Raw genomic sequence first — 23,195 nt, 5'->3', positions numbered from 1 at the left:
ATGCGGTCGCAAATTTTAGCTAATTAACCATATGGTCTGGATTGCTGACAGAGCGGGAAGGCACTTTGGGTAAGTGCTGGTTTCCTGGTTTCCTGGGGAGGAAGGAGGACTATTAGGTGTGTCACCACATTCTCCCAGCACAAGGGCACAGAGCCTCAGGGCTTCCCACCACCTGCCTGGAGTCCACCCAGCTGTCTCCTTACTAGGAGCTGCCCTAGGGAAGGAAGTCCCCTGAAGACAGAAGGAGGGAGTCTGGCCTTATGAACAGGAAACACCCACCCCCAGTTCAGGAGGTACTCTAGGGGGGAGCCCTGTGTTTGGGGGTTTAGAATTTGGAGAGACAGGTCTAGCAGGTGAGATGCAGTGTGGCATAGCAGATAGCACTTCAGAAACCTGGACTTAAATCCCAGAGTGGTTGTTTATTAGCTGTGTGACCTTGGAGGAGTCACTTAGCCTCTCTGAAGGGAAGCCACTCAACCTCCCTTTAGTGACAAATAGGAGAACTGGAGTCATCGATGACCATGCTTTTTTGATTCTAGGCATCACACAGATAGCCAAGGATACCCATGAATGAGAGAGGAGTTGCTGGTACAAACTCATGGGATTGGTACCAGAGCTCAGCCCCAAACGATGGTTTACAAAGTCCCTTAAAAGCTTTGAGAAGAGAAAATTGGGTAGACTCCAAATTCATGGAGAGTCCAACACGGGTAATGATAGCAATCGTCACAATTACTTACTGAGAACATTAAGAACCTACCTTATTCCAGAAGATTTTAACTATTGTCATTTAAAATGTTCACAACACCCCTAGAGGGCTGGGAGTTTGTTCCCCATTCACTGACTGAAATTGAGGTTTCAATGGGTTAAATACTATGCCCAAGACCACGTAGACTAACACTTTGTGGAGTGGGAATTCAAACGCAATGCTGGCTAATGCCAAAGCTTGTGTTCCTCAGAGCTCCTAGAAATACTGGTTCTAGGAACATGTTGTACTTCCTTGGAGAAGGAATTGGTGAAGCAGCTCTCCAGTTCCTGCTTAAGAGCTGAGTATCCCTAGAGAAAGAGTGGTCTGGAGACCAAGCTAAACCAAAAATGGTATTTATCTGAGAAAGTACATGTATTAGTTTCACACGGCTGCTATAACAAATTACCACAAACTCTGTAGTTAAAACAACATACATTTCTTCTGTCACCCTTCTGGAGGCCAGAAGTCCTACCTGAGCCTGATGGAACTAAAGTCAAGGTATGAGGAGGAGTTCCTTCTAGAAGCTTCTGGGAAGAATCTGGTGCTTTCTCTTCCATATTCACATCACTGCCGTCTCTCCTCCCACCTCCATGTCACCTTCTGCCCCTTCTATAGGCACATCCTGTTTCCTTCTTACAGGGACATGTGTGATGACAGTAGGGCCCACCCAGATCATCCAGGATAACCTGATCTTAGGGGCCTTACTTTAACGTGGATGGGCAGGTTAGACTAGGAGCTATTGCTCTGAAAAGTCCCTTTTGCCATATGAGGCTGCTGTGACAAAATACCAGAGACCGGATGGCTTAAACAGTAGATATTTATCTCCTCATGGTTGGTTCTGGAGGCTGGAAGTCTAAGACAAAGGTGTTGGCAGGTTTGCTTTCTTCTCATACCTCTCTCCTTGGCTTGCAGATGGCCGCCTTCATACTGTGTCCTCACCTGGTCTTCCTCCTGCATCTTTGGTGTCTCCCTGTGTCCAGAATTTCCTTTCTTAAAAGAACACCAGGGCGCCTCGGTGGCTCAGTTAGTTAAGCGACTGCCTTCGGCTCAGGTCATGATCCTGGAGTCCCAGGATCGAGTCCCACATCGGGCTCCCTGCTCAGCGGGGAGTCTACTTCTCCCTCTGACCCTCTTCCCTCTCGTGCTCTCTATCCCTCATCCTCTCTCTCTCAAATACATAAATGAAATCTTTAAAAAAAAAAAAAAAACACCAGGCAGATTGGATTAGGACCCACCCTGATAGCCCCATTTTAACTTAATCACTTCTTTCAAGATCCTGTCTCCAAATGCAGACATACTCTGACTTGTTGGGAGATACTGTGAAGATTTTTAATTATGAATTTTGTGGGGAGACACAGTTCAGTCCATAGCATAAGGTAACGTTCACAGGTTCCAGGAATTAAGACCTGGATATCTCTGGGGGCCATCATTTTGCCTGAAGTGGAGCCTTGAACAACATGGGTTTGAACTGCATGGGTCCACTTACATGAGGTGTTTTTTTTTCTTTTTCTTTCTGATAAATACAGTACAATACTATGTATTTTCTCTTCCTTATGATTTTCTTAAGAACATTTTCTTTCCTCTAGCTTACTTGATTGTAAGAATACAGTATATAGTACAGATAACATACAAAATATGTGTTCATTGACTATGTTATCAGTAAGCCAACAGTAGTCAATATAGGCTATTGGTAAAGGTTTTGGGGAGTCAAAAGTTATATGCAGATTTTTTAAAAGATTTTACTTATTTATTTGAGAGAGAAAAAGAGTGAGAGAGAGCATGAGAGGAGAAAGGGTCAGAGGGAGAAGCAGACTCCCCACTGAGCAGGGAGCCCGATGCGGGACTCGATCCGGGGACTCCGGGATCATGACCTGAGCGGAAGGCAGTCACTTAGCAGACTGAGCCACCCAGGCGCCCTATATGCAGATTTTTGACAGTGCAGGGGGTTGATGCCTTTCCACCCTGCCTTGTTCAGGGGTCAACTTCCTTTTCCATTTAAATGGGGCAACTCATTCTGGCATTGAAACTAAAAATCAGAAGCAGGGTCTGGGGAAATGGGGATGAACAGAAAGGTCAGTTACCAGGAAGTTCAGAAGCAGGCTGAGATTGGGTCAAAACTGTGGTTGTGGAAGAAGGCTGAAAGCAATAGTGGATGCCCAAGTTCTACTCTGACGTCCTATTTCAGAGCCCAATCAGAAAGAGTGGGCTGGGTGAATCACAGGAAGAGCAGAGAGAGGAAAAGAGACTCGTTTCTAATGCCAAGATTAATGGGCAGAAGTTCATACCAGCTGGAGAGGTTAGACTAGGGAACTGTGCCTCTTGGGATGGATGATATGGTAGTAAGGATTCCAGAATTTATTAGGTAATTAAACTGAACTACTTCTCAGTGCACTTCTCGGTCTAAACAGGAGTCAGCAAAATTTTCTCTGAAGGGCCAGATAGCAAATATTTCAGCTTTGTGAGCCATACACACTCTACCACCACTACTCAACTGTGCCATTCTAATACGAAAGCAACCATAGATGATATATAAATAAATGGATATAACTTTGTTCCAGTTAAACATTATCTACAAAAATAGGTGGAAGCCACTAGACCAATAAAAGTTAATGCCACAGCTATCTTGCCTATGCATATTATTATTATTTTAGTTAGGATTTTTTAGAGCAGTTTTAGATTTGCAGAAAAATTAAGTAGAAAGTACAGAATTCCCATTACCCTCAATAGCCCCCCCTACCTACCATACAGTTCCTCCTATCATTAACATATTGCATTGGTGGGGTATATTTGCTACAGTTGATGAGCTAATATTGATACAATATTAAATAAAGTACATAGTATACTTTGTGTTGTGCATTCTGTGGGTTTCAACAAATGCATAATGTCATGTAGCCACCATTACAATGTCATACAAAATAGTTTCACTGTCCTAAAGATCCCTGGTGCCACCTACTCATCCCTCCATCTCTCTTCCCAAACTCCTGGCAGCCACTGATCTTTTCTCTGCTTTCATGACTACCTTTTCCAGAATGCAGTATGGTTGGAATCATACAGCATGTGGCCCTTTTAGACCTGCTCTTTACATGGAGCAATATGCATTTTAAGTTCTCTCTTTTTGTGTGGCTTGGTAACTCATTTATTGTTGCTAAAAACTATCACATGTATGGATGCACTGTGGTTTGTTGATCCAATTCCTTATTGAAGGATAACTTGGTTGCTCCCAAGTTTTGGCAAGTATGAATGAGGTCGCCATAAGCGACCTCATTCATGTGCAAGGTTTTGTGCAGACATGTTTTCCACTCACTTGGGTAAACATCAAGGAGCACAGCTGCTGAGTTGTGTGGTAAGGGTATGTTTGGCTTTGTAAGAAACTGCCAGATTACCTGCCAAAGTGGCTGTAACCATTTGGCATTCCCACCCTCAATGAACTTTTCCTTTTGGTCCACGTCCTCACCGGCATTTGGTCTTGTTAGTGCTTTAGATTGTAGCTTTTCCAACAGTTATGGAGTGGTATCTCATTGTTGTTTAATTTGCAATTACGGAATGACATGTGTTGTGCATGTATTCATAAGCTTCTTCTCTATCTCTGTATTTTCTTTGGTGCTACGTCTGCTCAGCTCTTTTGCCCCTTTTTAAATCTGGTTGTTTGTTTTCTTATTGTGGAATTTTAAGTGTTCTCTGTATAATTCGGATGCAAGTCTTTTATCAGATATGTGTTTTGCAAATATTTTCTCCCAATCTGTGCCTTGTCTTTTCGTTTTCTTAACAGTGTCTTTCACAGAGCAGAAGTTTTTAATTTTAATAAAGCCCAACATATCTTTTTTTGTTCTTTAATGGATTGTGCTTTTTGGCATTGCATCTAAAAATGTATCCACAAACCTAAGATCACCAAGATTTTCTCTGATATTGTCTTCTAGAAGTTTTATACTGTTGTGTTTTACATTCAGTTCTGTGATTCATTTGGGGCCAATTTTTTTTTGTGAAAGGTGGAGGTTCTGTGTCTAGATTTTTCCCCCCCTGGCATGCAGATGTCTGTTTGTTCCAGCACCATTTTTTTCTTTTGAAAAAACTATCCTTTCTCCATTGAATTGCTTCTGCTCCTTTATCAAAGATTAGTTGACTAGATTTGTGTGGATCTATTTCTGGGCTCTCCATTCTGTTCCTTAATTTATTTGTCTGATTTCACCAATACCATACTGTCTTCATTACTGTAGCTTTATAATAAGTCTTAAAGTTGGATAATATCAGTTCTCTAACTTTGTTTTTCTCCTTCAATTTTGTGTTGGCTGTTTTGGGTCTCTTTGGACTTCCCATATAAACTTTAGAACTAGTTTGTCGATCTCTATAAAATAACTTAGTGGGATTTTGATTGGAATTGTGTTGAATCTGTAGATCAATTTGGCAAGAACTGACATTTGACAACATGAGAATGAACGTGGACTATCTTTCCATTTATTTAGATTTTTTATCACTTTCATCAGTTTTGAAGCTTTCCTCATATAGATCTTGTATGTATTTTGTTAGATTTATACCTATTTCATTTTTTTGGATGCCACTGCAAATGGTATTGTATTTTTAATTTCAGATCCAATTGTTCATTGCTGTCATATAGGAAAGAATTTTACTTTCATATATTAACCTTGTATTCTGTAATTTTGCCATAGTCACATATTAGTTTCAGGAATTTTTGTTACCACTGTTATTGATTCTTTGAGATTTAATACTGTATAATATTCTTTTAAGATTTATTTATTTGAGAGAGAGAGAGAGCACGCCAGTGGGGGGAGGCGCAGAGGGAGAGGGAGAGACAGAATCTCCAGCAGACTGCCTGCTGAGTCCGGAGCCTGTTGTGGGCCTTGATCTCACACCCTGAGATCATGACCTGAGCCGAAGTCAAGAGTTGGGTGCTTAACTGACTGAGCCACCCAGGCGCCCCCACTGTATATTATTTTTTAAAAACCCACATCACATTCCTATTATCAATAGTAATAATGGTAATTAACATTATAGAATGCATAGTATGATGCGACAGATGTCATTCTGTATTTGTCATCTCATTTAATTGCACAACAGGTTAGAATCACCAGCACCATTAATCTTACTATAAATGAGGAAGCTGAGGTTTATCCAGTGACAGAGGCAAGTCTATCCAACAGGCAAGACTTTGACCCTGCCCTTCTTGCTGGGAAATAAATAGAAACCAGCACATAGTTACATATACACCAGGCTGTTTAGATCCCTTGCCCCTTTTGATCCTCATAATTGAGTCTATAAAAGTAGATACTGTTCTGATCTTCATTTTACAAATGAGGTAACTGAGGGTCCTAAAATGAAATAACTCGCTTAAGATCACGTACCCAGGAAGAGTTGGAGTTTAATACCCATTCTCACTGAGTGTGGGTAGGATTATTATAGACAAGCCCAAGGCTCAGCATGGCCATGTCAAATGGCCATGTGACAACCTATTCAGTAACTAGCAAGGCTAGAAGCTAGAGCTAGGGTCTTGGGAACTGAACTGAATTATATTTTGGTATCACATTTTGAAAAGACCCCAAATGGTGTTCATTATTTAGACTTTTGTTTTGCTAGGCCCTTTTTAAGTCTTGACATCCATTGGTTTTAGGGAGCACTTAAACCCATTTCCAGTTGTCCTGTAACACTACCCACACTTCACTTTGGTTATGATGTAAACTAGCTAATGTCTACACTAAATGAGTTCTGGATTTGGTTGCAACTGATGTCAGATCTATTGAAATTGAAAAAGAAGGGCTATGAGAGATGGTCAGGGCTCCTCATTAGCTCAGTCTTGCAGAAAGCATGTGCAAATATTGCTGCCCTTTTACTGCCTTTGGGTGTTTTCTTTCTCCATTGCTAATGACTAATAAAAAAAGAGAGAGAAAGAGGAGAGGGAGCAAACAAGAAAGCAATTGCTATTAGATTTTCTTCTACTGCAGCAGGTTTCTCATTTTGCAAAGCTCATTAGAGGTGGCTATATGGAAAGACTTGCAAGGTGCCCCAGGGAGAAGGGGAAAGACAAAAGGGAAGAAGAAACTTTCAGAGATATGACCCCTGCCACAAATTCACACCAGAAACAGCTGTTCCTAGACCATGTGTTCTGATTCTAAAATGCACCTCATGGCTTAGTTTTAAATGTTAACGGGGAAGGAAGGAAGGAAGGAAGGAAGGAAGGAAGGAAGAAAGGGGAGGGAAAGAAGGAAGGAAGGGGAGGGAAGGAAGGAAGGAGAAAGAGAAGAAAAGAAAATTTCTCTCTCTCTCTAACTACTACAAGGAATGAAGTTATAAATGCATTGATGCTGTGTGGTTAGTTAAAATGGGACTTTTATTTTCCTTATTTGTTGCTTTAAGTTCGGAGTTTTGAAATATCTTTTTTTATTTAAACTTTGGAGTCCAACCTACTGGAGGTTCAATTTCACAAACACTTCGGAGAGTCTTTTGTGTATGTAATGCACCGTTGGGAACTGGAGGAGAGAGAAGACACAGTTAGTCTCCGCTCCCAGTGTGGGGAGAACAGTCATGTCCACAGCAGTTTCGGTGTATACTGTGGTAGGAAGAGAGGGGTTCAACATACGGTGCTGGGGACATGGTCTTTAGCATTAACAACTCTCCCGGATGTCAGGGATAGGGTATGAGGTAGGGAAAAAATCACATCCACCACCAGCAAAAAAAAAAAAAAAAAAAAATCCGAGGATAGAAGGAAAAGAACTCCAGATTAGTAGCCACCTGTCCGGGTTCTCATCGTGGTCCTACCATGTGACTTGGACAAGCTGTATCTGCTGCCTGGGAAGAGGAAAAGAAAAGAATTTGAGGTCCATCCCAGCTCTAAAATTTGCATCTCCCTTTCTCCTAATCAAGACAGGCTTTTCGAGAATGTTAAATAAAACTGCTCCACAGCAACAATGAGCTACCGTTTATCAAGAGCCTGTTCTTGTCAGGCCTTCTAAGCAGTTCGGATTAGGGGCTCTTTTACCCTTTACAACAAGTATGTGAGGCTAGGATAACTATGATTCCCATTTTCCCGATAAGCAAACAGAGGCCCCGGGAAGGTTCAACGTTCTGTCCAAGCAGAGCCACATCGTAGGGGATGGGAGTTGGATCCACGATGTCAACTCAGGTGTGCCTGGCTACAAGATCACTTCCAAGGTGAGAAAGGAGACACAGAGTGCCCCTGAGGAACAGGGCTCCCCCTCTCCAGAACTCCTTCTCAGCCCTCCATGCTAGAGCCATTTGGGGACACCTGTTTTCATCAAAGAAATGACCCCAGGGGCTTAAAAGACCCCCAGAGATGGGAAGGGACTTGCTGAAGGCCACCCAGCAAATTATCGGCACAGCCTCACAGAACTGGCTCCCTGTCCAGGGCAGGACTGGGGGGCGGTACGTGAGGAATGGCGAGAACACACGCCAGGATTCAGGGAGAGTCCTTGGTCGACCCTTGGACCCCATTCAGCAAGGGCTTTAGCGCACTTATTCTGTGTCTGCTGTTAAACTAGGCCCTTGAGACAGACGTGAACGGAGGTGTGGGGATCGGGGTGCCCTGAGAACAGAGAAGGCCCCAAACACCAGAATCTGAAGATCCTAATTGCAATTGAAATGGTTTTAAAGGTGCAGGGATACTGGCTTCTGTCTTTGACTGTGATCACATAAGCAGCTAGACCCTTCTGGAATGGAGGGGGTGTAACCTCAGCGTGCAGTGGGGGCCTGTGGCTGCAGAGAGCCAGCCATCTCGGCTCAGAGGCTCAGCTGCCACCTTGGACCAAGGGATTCTTCTTCTTCATTCAGACCCTACAGATCTGGGTTCCGAGGCAGCTTGTAGGTCCACATCTCTGTCTGGCGGATGTGGGGCCAGGCTAATTCTCCTCTTCAGATCTCAGTATAGCATCTTAAAAGCAGAGATGGGGCCTAGTGGTGTCAAACTTTTGCCACCCCAGCCTCTCGGGGTCTTTGATTCCTTCCCTTGAGAACTGGTGGGAGAAGTTCAGCAAGCAGCTCCAGAGGCCCCAGTGACAGTGATCGGGCCTGTTCCCGGCGTCAGGACACAATGAGGGGTCCCTGTGCTGACACACCAGGCAAGGAGACGGAGGGCGAAGGGAATGAAGAGAAGATAATGTTTCTCTAGCCTGCAATTTCTTTCAATTTCAGGGATTGCAATTACCAGGGCAGGAGTTAGTAGCAGCCATGCCTGGAATGCTTAAGTGAGTTTGGTGCCGCTGGTGGAAATGGTTTTGCATTTAGAGACGGAAGCCATGTGCAATATGTAAGCCGGGCCGCACAGTGTGTGTGTGCATATGCACGTGTGTGAGTGTGCGTGCCTGCGTGTTCATGCACGCCTGCAGATGCATGAGGGCGGGGCAGGAGGAAGTGTGTACACAGTTGGGGGGGGTGGAGTATCATTGGTGCCCTCACTGCGTGTGAGCCTAGGGAAGTGACCTCACCTCACTGAGATTGAGTTTCCTCACCTCCATCATTGAGATCATAATGATGACTTTGTAAGATGTTAGAAATGTCTCAGTCTGTTGGGGTTGCTCTAACAAAATACCATCAACTGCATGGCTTAAACCACAAACATGTTATTTCTCCGAGCTCCGGAGGCCGGGAAGCCCAAGTTCCAGTCACTGGCAGATTCAATGTCTGCTGAGGATCTGTTTCCCGGTTCATAGATGGCACCTTTCCTCGCTTGGTGGAGGGGACGACTGGGGCCTCTTTCCCAAGGGCATTCATCCCATCCTCATGACCTAATCCCCTCCCAAAGGCCCCACCTCCAGATACCATCACAGTGGGCACTGGGTTTGAACAAATGGAGTTAGGGGGATGGGACGCAGACATTCAGTCTACGGCAAAAAAAAAAAAAAAAAAAAAAACGAGAAACAAATCCTGCAGAGCACCTAACATGGCATGTATTCAATAAAGAGCAGTTACTGTTATTAATGTGGGCATCCATCTGGCACATTCAGCCAGCACTGGTATTTTCAGTGAGTCAACTTTCACTTTTCAGCATCGCATTGAGGGGAAGAATTAAACATTACTAGTATCTTTTTGCATAGTCTTTAAGAGCATGAATTTAATTGTTCAAAGTCCAGCTTACTAGTTTTGTGCACTTATTAATCTCTTTATTCTTCAGCTCACTTATTAAAAAAAAAAAAACACAACAAAAAAACATTAGAACAAGAGTACTTAGCTCCCAGGATTGCTGTGTGAAATGAGATGTGTGTAAAACCCTTAGACTGATGCCTGGTGCATTGTAAAGAATCAGGAGATATTAACTTATAAATGATGCTTATTATTCTGATACTAGATAACAAGAGAAGGGGGGGTAGGTGGTTAGGGAGGGAGACCTGAATGAGGCTGTGACTCAGGCTGCACAGAAAGGAGATTGCCATACCACAGCTGGATGGGGTGTCGCTCCTACATATCCATTCAGCTAGGAGACATCCATTCATTCATTCATTCATTCATTGAATAAGTGCTTACTGAGCCCTAATGTGTGTTTCAGCCACTGTGTCAAGGCTGGATATACAGCAGCAAATAAGACAGACATGGTCCTTGCCTTCAAGTGCCCTTGGTCCAGCAAGGGAGTCAGTGTGTGACCAGGACCAATAGTCCAGTGTGAAAATGCCAGAATAGGAGGAGAGAAGGGGCCTCAACCCCCCAAATGAAGGAAAAGGCATCAGCAAAGCTCTTCTGGGGCAGGGGGAGGAATGGAGTGTGGTAGGCAGAATAATGTTCCCCAGATGTCCATATTTTAATCCCTGGACCCTGTAAATAAATTACGAGGAAAAGGTGATTAAGATTGTAGGTAGAAATACAGTTGCTGATCTTGAGATAAAGAGATTATCACCTGGATTATCCAGGTGGACCTAATATAATCCTACAGATCCTTATAGTGGAAGGGGGAAGTAAGAGAGGAGGGCAGAGAGATGTGATTCCAAAAGGACTTGACTTGCCTTGGCTAGCTTGGGTGGTGGGGGAGGGGGCCTGGAGCCAAGGAATGTGGGCAGTCTCAAAAGCTGGAAAGCAAGGGAGTGGTTTCTCCTCTGGAGCATGCAGCCCTGCTGACACCTGACTGTAGCCCAGAAACCCATGTCAAACATCTGACCTTCAGAAATATAACGACTGTAAGTTGGTGTAAGCCTCAAAATTGGTGGTGATTTGTTACAGCAGCCACAGAAAACTTAAGACCCAGAGCCAATGATACATGTGAGTTTGGACCGTCATTTTAGAAAATCATTCTGGCCGCAGGATGGTAAATGAATTGGAGGGACAAGGCTGAATGCAGAGTGCATGGTTAGCAGGCTGTTGCGCAGACCCAGGAAGCAAGGTGTGTAGATGAGGAAGGCTCAGAGGGTAATCGGCCAAATAGGGCCCTGGTACTGAGAACCACAGAGGTTGGAATGGGAGACAGTCATGCAGAGAACAACCACACCTTCTGGAGGCTGTTGTCAGGGCCAAAGTCAAGCACTGTGGAAGCAGGACCCCCTTCCAAAGAAGGGGCTCAGGGATGCTTTCCAGAGCAGATGACACCATGAAGTCTCTCTGCAGGGCCCTCAAGAGGGCTCAGAGGAAAGAAGAATCAAAGAAGAATCAAATGCAGCCCCGGTTTTGAAGGAGCCCCCAGGTCAGACAGAGGGGGTCAGGCAGGTAAACGTGGCCATTCTTACTGATCCTCCAGAACATGCCAGTTGGAAGCAGCTCTGGGCTGGAAATCAATATGGATGTGTAGCCTGTTCTGGTCTTGCAGACCCGGGAGCCTTTACATAAGTCACTTCTCTGCCCTCTGTCTTTGTCTACTCTGGCATCATTGTTGTGAGCCTCAGCTGAGATAAGAATGGCCCCGTGTGCATGGGCCACTTGCAGAGCCAGTGAAGCAACTTTGTACCCGTGATCGGTGAAACAGCCCGGAGAGTGGGGGTCATGAACTGCATCCCGCCAAGCGGGAGATGGCGGCCCTGGGAGCCTCCCTCTGGAGGTGGTCGAGCTTGCACGAAATGCTGGGGATTTTAGGAGATCTGGCAGTCTTCCTGTGAGTCTCACACATAGCAGCTGAGCCGAGATGGGCTGCCAGCCGGCAGGTGCAGGAAAAAGGCAAGAGTGTCCTAGGGGCCAAGACACAGCGGTCTGCTCTCTGGACATGGCAGGTGAGAACGGGGGTGTCCGGAGAGCTCCGAGGCTTAACTGTGAGGGGAGGTGGGTCCTGGAGTCAGCCTGCTGACTTAGCTCGACGGCCTCCACTCCTACTGCACGCAGCAGATGATGGGGACCAGAGGACAGCAGGGCCTCCTCGCTGGCTCTCTCTCAAATCTGTGTGTCTTCTCAATATTCCGTCATACCGCTCCTCCACCATGCTGGTCCGGGTTGCTGCAAAATCCCATAACTGGTCTCCCTCCCTCCAGCCTTGTTCCTTTTTTGGCTCACCCTCCATGCTGTGTCCAGGCTCTAAGACTCTGGTCAGATAGTATTGCTTTCCTGCTGAAAACCCTGCCGTGGCGGTCTCCTTGCCCTCAGAAGAAAGCCTGTGTTTCTTAGCATCACTTTGAAGACTCCTAAGATCTGATCTCTCGGGGGCGCCTGGGTGGCTCAGTCGTTAAGCGTCTGCCTTTGGCTCAGGTCATGATCCCAGGGTCCTGGGATCGAGCCCCGCATCGGGCTCCCCGCTCTGCGGGAAGCCTGCTTCTCCCTCTCCCACTCCCCCTGCTTGTGTTCCCTCTCTTGCTGTGTCTCTCTCTGTCAAATAAATAAATACAATCTTTAAAAAAAAAATCTGATCTCTCTACCTGCCCCTCTCCAGCCCATCTTTGTTTTTTATCAGTGCTTTTACATCTTGAATCTTACATTCTTTCAATTTCGAGAATGTGCCATTTGAGATTTCCATCTTCTCTCTCTCTCTCTCTCTCTCTCTCACACACACACACACACACACAGACACACACAGACACACACACACAGAGAGACACACACACAGACACACACACACAGACACACACAGACACACACAGACACACACAGACACAGACACACAGACACACACACACAGACACACACACAGACACACACACACACAGACACACACACACACACGCACCACTTTGGACTTTTGCACATGCTATTCTTTCTGCCTGGACCCCACTCCCACCTTCTTTCCTTGCTCTTTCCCTGGATAACCTCTCCCAATCAGTCAAGGCTCACCTCCTCCAAGCAGCCTTCCTACCCTGCCCAGTCTGTGTTAAGTGCCCCTTGGTCTCTGCACCTCCCCTCTGAAACTTAAGCTTTTTTTTTTTTCGAGTCTTAAACTTTATCACTCGAATCTATAACCATCTCTTTAAACAGTTGAGGATTCAAACTTTTTTTCCCCCACTACAGCTCAGTTATGCAAAACCCTGTAGTCTTCTGAATTTTCTACCGCTGATAAAATATTTTCCTCAAGTTTCCATTCCACTGATAGCAAAAAAAAAAAAAAAGTATTTCAAATCGCCGATTAAGGATACAGAGCATCCTCTTTAGGGAAACTATTTAGTCTGTTCAAAGTTGAAGTCCTCACCAACCAACCCTGTCTTTTCCCCACCGAGCAGCTCCCTCACCTCCACTTGGCCTTAGGGTACACATGCTGCAGATAGCAGAAAGACTTTGGTATAAATGTGGCCTATTGGATCCTTGTTGGGGTCACTATGTGATTTCTTACTTGAGCTTGGCTCTGAGCCCCCTTGCACTGGCAATCCATTAGGATATGGATGGTCTTGGGTAGTCTTTTGAGAAGGGCTATGTGCTGGAATCCACTACCAAAGTCCAAAGTCACAAGGTCCCCACACTCTGAATCCCCCTTGTTCTAATCTCAGGGAGGCTTCCCCATCCCTACTTCCATGGGGGCAGGGGGGTATGCTAGGATGTCTTGTCAGCTTTCTTCTCTCTACCCCGTGGGTGCAGGAATTGGAGGCTGACTTCTGCCAGCCTCTTGCTCACCTCCTGCTTCCCTCTCACGGGAGCTCCCATTGGCTTGTTGGATGAAGGGGCTCCCCAGATCCCCAGACTAATCCCAGATCTTCTGGGGCAGCAGCCCCCCGTGTTCCTGCTCACCTGCCCTGGGACTTTTCCCAAACCCTTGTTAGTATCTTAAGCATTTGTAGACGTTGCCCTCGAGGCTGAGGCAGATGGGGAGGGGGTGCTGACTTCTGATAGTCCAGGAAGAGGTTGTCTACCCTTGAGTCTGAGCTCCTGGCCCCCTAGGCTTCCTTCCTCAGCAGTCCCTCCCAGCCTGGGTGGCAGAAAGAAGGGTTTTCTCCTCCCTTTTCCTGTCTGGTGGGAACTCCTCTGAGGTCATAGCCTGTACCATCTGTACATTGTACATTAAAATAAGATGCTATGATCTGAGTCGGCCAGGCCCGGCTTTGATATATACAGGGACCTTCACTTCCGGCACAGGCCGGCTTTCGAAACTCTTTTCTAGCTCAAGACACTACAAAGTCAGCTTTGAGATGCAAAGCCGGGCAGTGACCCCCTTTCTTCTCTAGATGGTATCTGTCCTTCTACCTGAGGGATGAATCCTTTTGATTTAGTGGGTGGGGTGCCATAGACAAATATGATTTATGGAGAATGAAAAATGCTTTATTTTAACCTTTTCAAAACCATTACTCACCTTGCACACATTTGCACACGTATATGTAGAAGCATTTGTACACAGGTATCTCCTACTAGGCTACGGGGAACTTGAGGACAGAGAATGTCTATTTTGTCATTGTATTCCCAAGGCCTGGTACGTAAGAATAAAGATTTATTGGATATTCGAATGAATGAATGAATGAATGCCTGAATGCAAGAATGACTAAGTCTAGAGCTTGAGCCGAGAATGTAAACAAAGACCCATAATTAAGAAGCAGATCACAAGAGAACAAAGTTTCTAACTGCTTCCAGAGAAGAGCAGGACTTGAGGGTAGCCATGGACAGATATCAGCATAGGTTTAAACACCAGTCTCTGTGACTCCAGCACCTACAGAATGGCTGTAGGATAGAGCCCAACACCTCTCAACCTGGGGTTCAGAGAAACCCAAATATTTTGTACCAGCTGTTCACCCCTCCCAGTCCCAGGGGTGGGGAGTGGCTTCTTTAGACCTCCCAGTGAGACAGTGACTGAGCCCAGATGAGACCAGGTGTCCCAGCTCATTGGTCACAGAGGAAACCACATCTCAGCCAAAGATACTGCTCTCACTTGGCAGGAAGGCTCAGTTTACTTGCAGGTGAAGGATAGGGCACGGTTTAAACCAGGAGAAATGTCCTCATTGGTGTTGGGCGTTTATGGCCACCCTTTGAGGAGGCTTTGGGCAGCCTAGGGAGAGCCAGGGACAGTAGGCCACTCCCTGCAGACTCAACAGCTTGCAGCCCACAGCTCCCAGCCTTCCTTCCCCTAAGAAAGCCTGCAAGACAGTGCTGGCTGACTCTGGGATGATTTACTTCCCTGAAATACCTCAATTTAAATGCTAATTTCCCCGGAACTGAGGGGTGATCGGGCTCTTGCATGCTGGTGGCTGTGTATCAATGTATCCAAAACACTCACACATACTCTTAAATTGGGACAGGAGGGAGGGAAGACCTGAGAAGGTGGGGGGAGGGTGGTGGAGGAGCCCAGTTTCCCCTGCTTGTCGTTCTTGTCAGCATGGCTGATGAGCGTGAAGCTAGACAAGGTGCATCCTCCGTGCAAATGCTCTGTGGGTTTGAGTCACTTAGAGGTTAGGTGCAGGTGGCATGGAGGCTGAGGAGGCCTGCTTCTCACCTCTGCACACAACTGAACAGATGCTTAGGGGGCTTCTACTGAGTAGGCATTGTCTTGGGTTCTCTGAGCCTCACAAAGAGATTCAGGATCTAGTGTGGGATTCAGGAATTGAGACCATCACTAAAGAGAACTTCACATTAATCCTTCTCCCAACCCCTTGAAGTCCCAAACTCATTACTCGCATTTTGCAGGTGAGTAATTTAGGAATTTAGGAATTCCATTCCTAAAATGGAAGTGACCTCCCCAAAGTCAGGCAGCATTTGGACCATGTCTGAAGGACTTCTGAGCACTTGCCTTTTCCACCACCAGACCCCAAGGCCACTTCTGGGATCTAATCACGGATAAGGTGCATGAGGGAAAAGCGATAGGAAGGTTTTATTCCAGCTGGGGAAAATTGGGATGATGACATGGAAGAGGAGGTGGTTTTTAACTGGGCTCTTGCTTCCTGCTGGTATTCCTTACCCCACCCCATCCCCTGCTTCTTTGCCCCAGTGTGAATGCACACACGGACACAATGTTCATCAAGAGTGGGAGGTCTGACCAACCCCTGCTTAGAGGGATCACCCTTTCCCATGTGGTCCCTGCCACCTCAGGGGGGCTTGGGCCCCTGGCTCCTAGCTGAGCTCCATAGGAGCCGGGGTGCCTGTGCACTTAGGAAGAGGAAGAAAGTAGGGTTTGAAGCTCCGTGTGGAAGAGCTGAAATTTTAGACCCCAATTCCCAATATCCCTTAGATCCCGTGTTCACTGAGCACTCACTTTGTATGTAGTTTGCACTGTGCTAGGCCGTGGGGAGGAGGCAGTAAAAGAGACAGGCACAGTCTTGGCCCCCATGGAGCTCACAGTTTAGTGGGCAAGGTACCTATCCCACAGCGTCGCCTTGAGCACATCTACAGTTAGGAGCTGGGAAGCTCCTTGTGGAAGCAAAAGCCAAGCATAGCAGGAGAACCGGTCCTGGGCAGCTTTCTCAAAGGCAGGGAAGTAACATGTGGGAAGTATCATTCAGATGATAAGTAGGCCATGGCCAGGTGCAGGGGGCAGGGGTGAGGGCTTTCCGGAGAGAGGGTAAATCCCCAGTGGGCCCTTGGAGGAAGCAGGTATGCCCTACAAGGGGAACTTAGGAGCAATCAGTGTAGCTGGAGAAACAGGGGACAGGGGCTTAAAACATGAGGCAGGAGGAACAGTCAGGGGCTAGATCTCAAAGGCCTTGCAGACCTTGCTACATTGCTTGTGTTCTCCCCTGGTCCTCGTGAATGGAGGCACCTCTCTGTCTGCTGCTGTGGCCCCAGCGTGCAAAGCAACCCCTGCGACACGGGAGACCCAAACCAATGTCTGTGGAATGAACGAGACCTCATACTCCCAGAGTTCTCCCGAGTCCCCGGAGCCTAGCATCTGCTTTTTAAAAATGTGATGAATCGTTTTCACAGAGTATCAGCTGAGCTTGAACTCTTTTCATGGATATTTTGGGGGAGATGTTTGTCTACAGAAACCGGGGCCCTGTCACTCTTTGAAACACGACATGCACTTGTGTACACACAGACCCATCATGGGCACAGGGCATGCACCCACTCTGGCAGGGAACAACAGAACTGCCCCGTCTCAGGTGATGTCAGTGATCAGGAGCACGGACTTGGGATTGATCCCTTGAACAGGTGCTTACTGAGTGCCGGGCACTAAGCTAGGAGCCCCATTGGCTGCGAGTGGTCTTGGCCACTGTAACTTCCTAACTGCGGACCTCAGCTGGACAAGTTCCTTAACCACCCCCACCCCCGGGGTGCCCTTTTCTCTATTTACAAAATGGGAATAATAATGGTAGTTGTCCCTTAGAGTTCCCGTGCAGTTAAAATCACGCACACACACACATCCTGTCTAGGATATAGCTCATGATGAGCAAGATGATCGATAAATAAATATTACTCATTCTTCTTCCTGTCTTCTTGTTATTAGGATTAGTTGCCTTACAGTTTTTTCTACACACACGTACACACAAGCTCTGAGAATCGGAATTCGCTTTCCGCCAACTGTATTTAGCCCGCACCCCGCCAGCCTCCCGCATCCCTTTCCCAGGTGGGTGGATTCTGAGGCTGCGGTCTGGGTTCTGGCTGAGGTTCTGGGCCCCATGGAACTTTCCCAGCGGCTGCCCCTCCCCTCCGTGTTGTTACCTCCCCAGAGAGCCAGTCGATATGAAGGCCCTGGGCGCCCTCTGCTGGCAGCGGCCCCGCAGGACTCATGACCATCCCCAGGCGGCCGCCGAGGGGCTGGGTCCTGAGGGACCGTCCTGGTCTTGCACACCCCTGCTTCGCCCCTGCCTCCCTCCCTCCCAGCCTTCACACTGGCTTGTGAACTCCCACCACTGCGTCTTTCCCCTCCTTCTCAAGCATTTCCTCAGGATCCTCCCTGCTTCCTGAAAGCTCAGAGGGAGAACCTTCTTCCAACAAGACGGGCATCATGAGCCAGGCCCCCGGCCATCCTGAGGTTGCCCACTGCGCTCCTCCCATTGTCCCCCTGGGGTCAGATTTCCCCACCGAGTGAAGCCTGGCTTGACCAGAAGGCAGAGGGATAGCGGGGTGAAAAGGGGAGCTCTGCCTTTAAAAGTGGTGGCAGAGAAGGTGTGAAATGGAGACCCCCGGATGGTAAAGTGAAAAAACATAAGCGTGCTCTCAGATCCGTCTTCCCAAATGCACTCTGTGCCAGTCCAGGAAGGCACTGCACCCCTCAGAGTCTCTACTTCCCCACTGGCTGAGGGAAGGCACCCAGCTCCTGGCGATGGAGTGTGGCCGGGGGAGGCCCCATGGAGAACAGAGCACCGGTGTGGTCTGGTCAGAATGAGCAGCAGGCTCCTTCTCTCAGCTGCTGTCTGTCCGGGCTCAGCACACCGGGTGCTCCTGCCCTTTCGGCTTTGATAGCGCCCTGCACCTGAGCAGAGCTTTGGGGCCAGACCAGCTGGGATCTCCAGCCACATTGTGCTTCATCTGTTCAGCCTCTAAACTGAGGGTCTTAACGGCACCTACTTCACAGGGTTGGGAGGGGACAAATGTACAGTGCCTGGAACAGTGCCTGGTGCATAGTAGGTGCTCAAGAAAAGGCTATTCTTATCGTCACAATATTTCATTAAGGCAGACTGAACAGCTTTTATAATCCTCATCTTAACGATGAGAAAATTGAGGTTTGAGTGGTCTGCTCCAGGTTATGCAGCTGGGGTGTGCTGTGGGCAGAACTGGGGCCCGGTCTTCAGAGCCACTGGCATCTTCTCAGGCCTGCCCTAACCTGCCCATGAAACAGGTGCTTGGGTCTCACAGGGAAGGGTCCCAGAAGCATCCAGCCCACCCGGTATTCCTGATGGCTGGGCCCCACTGACTGTTCTGCATGGGTAATTTGTTTCTCCCCCCGTAGGTTGAGAAGATCTAGAGGACCAGGGGAGGATCCAGCCTCGCTGAATCCCTAGATCCAGCTCAGGGCTCCACACAGAGTGTATGTTCAGCTGACGAGGGCAGGGCCATCCCTTTGTGGCAAGATCTGTATCGTCACCGGCCAACCTCACAAGAGAGACAGGAGGAAACGTAGTCCTTCAAACCCTGGCCAGTGTTACATCCCTAGATCCAGCTCAGGGCTCCACACAGAGTGTATGTTCAGCTGACGAGGGCATGGCCATCCCTTTGTGGCAAGATCTGTATCGTCACCGGCCAACCTCACAAGAGAGACAGGAGGAAACGTAGTCCTTCAAACCCTGGCCAGTGTTACATGCTCCTTTAAGGGCACTCCCATTGCCCCAGAAGGCTCTCTCTTTCTGTTTACATTGCTGTTGCACACACCCAGGCTTGCAAACAGATCATACACTGACCACAGACACCTCGGAGAAGCCATGATCACAGGCACACACGTGGGCATAAACACGTACAGCTCCCCAGACAGACAGGGGCCCACCCACACAGGCACACAAGATAGCATGCCTCAGTGTCCTAGTGTGGACCCAGAAACTCACAGTCATGCACACACATGCCCAGCAGACACCCCCAGGCCCAGCTGCCTACCTTACCGAGTATGCAATCAGCAGACCTCGGTGCAAATCCCAACACTCACCACCTCTTAACCCTGTACCACCTCTGAACTCTGAACCACGTGTTTTATCATCTGCAAGCATAGCTATCTTGCTGCGAAGGTTAAATGAGAAAATGTATGCAAAGTGCTTAACCAGACCCTAGCAAATGATAAGGATCAGAAACTTGTTGAGAGATGATGGTGATGTTGAAGATGGGGATAATGGCTCTTCCTCTGGAGACTCCAAGGTGCTCAGGGGTCAAGACACAGGGGAGCTGTTCACTAAATGCATGAGTTGTTGGGGGGCTTCACAGGTGCCTAGGGGGAGGTGTGTGCCGGGGACATAGAGTACAGACAGGAAGGGACCCAGGCCCCCATGACATTTACACAGCTCCTTCTGAACGGCCCTGAGATCCAGTCTCCAGAGGCATTGCTTTGGCATTCCCTGCTTTTGTTTTCCTCTTTCTGATTTTCATTTCAAGTTTGCCCATTCCAGGGGGCACAGGGTAGTGATGAATCTCCTCCTCCCTTTGTTCTCCTTTCCCCCCTCCCCTCCAGACTGTAATTAGGGTATCAAATTCTGAGGGTCTCTGAATATGAGGGGACCTCAAAAGTCAAATGTTAATACGGAAATGCCTCCAATACCATCCGTACCAAGTGGCTGTCCAATTCCCTGCTTGCACACTCTCAGGAACGGGAAGCTCACCACCTCTCCTGACAGGCTGTTCTACTTGGAGGCAGGTCTGTTGTGTAAAAGATTGAAGCCCGCCTCCGTGTGATGCACTGTTACTACCCCACCTGCCCTAAAGACTACCATTGTTTGGGGTTCAGTCCCCTGAGGTCACCCTGAAGGACTGTCTTGGAAACAGAGTTTCCTGGGATGGCCCTACAGGGAAGGAATAGAGGCCCCTGAAGACATTAGGGCAGGAGAAAGAGCACTAGCCTGGGGGGAGGGGGGAGGGATCTCAGAGCAAGTTGCTCCCCTTCTCTAGGCCTCAGTTTCCCTGTCTGTAAAAGGAGGAGTCTGATCCAAAAGATCCCTTAGGACCTTTCCACTTGAACACCCACTTGTTCTTTCAAGCCTTCCTGCCCCTTTTTCTCCAAGCACTCCATGCTCTTCTCAGTTCCCTCACATTTTGGCTCACCATTGTCATGGCTTATGCAAGGGGATGTTTAGCCGCCAAATATATAGTTTGTAGAGCATCAGACTGTGTCTTAAGCAATTGGCAGTTTTATCCCATTAAGTGTTTACAACTACCCTGAGATCTCACTTTATAGCAAGGAGACTGACGTTCTGAGTGGAGCCGGAGTTTCCTCCAGGCCGCACAGCTAGGACACGGCAGGCCAGGATTCGGAGCCCTAGCCTGCCAGATTCTAGAGCCTGTCGTTAGCACCCTGTCCTCTGAGCTGGGATTCGGGGAGCGGGGGCATGGCAGCAAGGACGCACACCCGCTCATGAGTCTCTCTATGATGACGACAGGCTCCCTGCCCTCCTACCCTGCAGCCCCCGGCAGCCTCCATGCCCTCATTTGGCAGTCTTTCTGCTCCTCTCCACAGGGAGAACAACTTCATCAAGGACTTCCCTCAGCTGGCCGATGGGCTGTTGGTGATCCCACTGCCGGTGGAGGAGCAGTGCCGGGGGGTCCTCTCCGAGCCCCTCCCGGACCTCCAGCTGCTCACTGGTAAGACACACCCACTTCTCTGACCCCACACCTGGCTTCTCCAGGTGCCTGTCAGCTCTCTGCACATCCAAGACAGGCCTCTCCAGGCCTCCTTCTTCCTGAGGGATGGAAGGCCAAAGGGACCTGCCCTTGTGGGGGCTCCTGCTATGGGCTGTGCAGAGCTAGGGGGTTCCCTGAGACTCCAGACTCTGAGCTGAGCCAGACTGACTCTCAGCAGATTTCAAAGATATTAACTGTAGTCACCATGCTGCGCATCAGACCCACAGAACTTCATCCCATATAACCGGACCTTTGGACCCTTTGACCAACACCTCCCCATTCCCCCTAACCCCCAGCCATTCTACTCTCTGCTTTTATGAGTTCGACCTCTTTCGATTCTACATAAAAGTAAGATCATGCAATACTTGTCTTTCTGTGTCTGGCTTATTTCACTAGGTTTATTTTTAAATCATTCTAAAGTAAAATCACTGGACCCCTCAACAAGGAGCCTCTCTTACTTGAAAGCGTTTGTTACACAGCTTGATTTTGCACATGGGGTTGGGTATTATTTTCCAATCCTGTGGGTGGGTATTATCTTCCCTGCTTTATAGACGAGGAATCTAGACTCAGAGAAGGGACAGGACCAGCCCAAGGTCCCACGGCACGCCTGCCAGGATGAGAACCAGCTGCCATGGCTCCAGGTCTTCTGCCCTTTCCACTTGGCTCTGCAGCTCCCCACCCCCGCCCCCTTTCCCCTCCCCCTCTCCCTCACAGGGAAGCTACCTTCTGTAGGCTCTCCCGAGGCCCCATATCTTCTGTCCCACCCAGGATGCCCTTCTGCTCCCCCTCATCTTCTCCCAGTTCCTCTCCTGTCCTCCGTGGAAGGATTTTCCTAAGATGTAAGGGCCCTGGTTCTGCTTTTGTGATACAGTTGTTGGGTATCTCAACCACTGCCCAGGGAGAATGGACCCCCTGACGAGTGATGGACGTCTCACCGAGAGGGAAATCGCCCCCCAGGGAAGACCCCTCTACCATTTGCAAACCCTTGGAAGCTCCATGAGCCTTTCCTGTGAAGGGGCACAAACAGGATAGAGGACCCACGTGTGTTGAGGGTCTCCCAGGACCATGCACCCTGCGTGTCTGAATTCACGTAACCCTGCAAGGGTTATTGTCCCCCTAGAAACAGATTTACAAAATCATTTAACTAGCCCAAGGCCACATGACTAGCCTGTCATCAAGTCATCAAGGATTTAAACCCAGTGGGTCTTGACCCCAAAGCTGATGCTGTATCCATGACCCTCCATCCCCTTCTTGACCTGTCCTCATTCAAAAAGGGCCCAGATGTAGATCAAATGAAATCACAGATATAAAAATGCTTTGGAGAATCTGTCAAAACCTGCTGTGCCTTCCTTAAGTTTCATAAGATCACAGAATTTCAGAGCTGACAGGGACTGCAAAGGGCGTCTAGTCTAACCCTCCTTAGCAATGAAGAAATCAGGTCCGTAATAGTCCCACTGAGTAATGCGTCCTCTTGGATACCCCCAGTCACAGGGAGCTCACCACCCCTTAAAACAGATAGCACCATGGTCCATGGGGAGGTGCTTGCTCTAATGGGAAGGACCCTGGATCTGTGTCTGATCTTTGTGTGTCCTTGAGCACTTTCTCCTCTGAGCTTCAGTTTCTTCTTCTGAAATTGGGGGTATCACAATTATTTGTCAGCATTGGGTGAGTATTGGAGATTGTGGGTATAAAATGCTCGGTGCTTCGTGGTTCTGTATTAGTGGTTCAAATTGTTAGGATTATTTGTTTTGATTTGAGGATCTTTGGAGGCATCCTAATAAGGAAACTGTTACATTTCTAGAATTTTCAAAAAAGTAATTACCAGGAAAAATACCTCCCTCCATTGCAGAGCCTCATTTTACCCCTAATCTTTGGTGGAGATCTAGGATAGAGTCGGGTAAGATGGGGGTCAAGGATGAGT

At 47.9% G+C, this 23,195-nt stretch overlaps 1 protein-coding gene across 3 annotated transcripts in view; it reads left to right on the top strand.

The window, feature by feature from the left end:
- ASTN2 (astrotactin 2) overlaps window positions 1-23,195 on the top strand; it is a 904,520-nt gene that overhangs the window by 645,461 nt on the left and 235,864 nt on the right. For all 3 annotated transcript variants that reach the window (XM_028107899.2, XM_028107897.2, XM_028107898.2), the window contains one exon: window positions 21,111-21,235. In XM_028107899.2, the coding sequence (XP_027963700.1) occupies window positions 21,111-21,235 (125 nt within the window). The remainder of the gene's footprint in view (window positions 1-21,110; window positions 21,236-23,195) is intronic.

The sequence above is a fragment of the Eumetopias jubatus genome, unplaced genomic scaffold (assembly GCF_037043125.1).
Source record: "Eumetopias jubatus isolate StellerSeaLion01/CBP00866 unplaced genomic scaffold, mEumJub1_p1.0 scaffold_15, whole genome shotgun sequence".
Classification (NCBI taxonomy): Eukaryota; Metazoa; Chordata; class Mammalia; order Carnivora; family Otariidae; genus Eumetopias; species Eumetopias jubatus.
The sequence above is the reverse complement of the archived record's forward strand: the minus strand, read 5'-3'. Positions and strand labels throughout refer to the sequence as shown.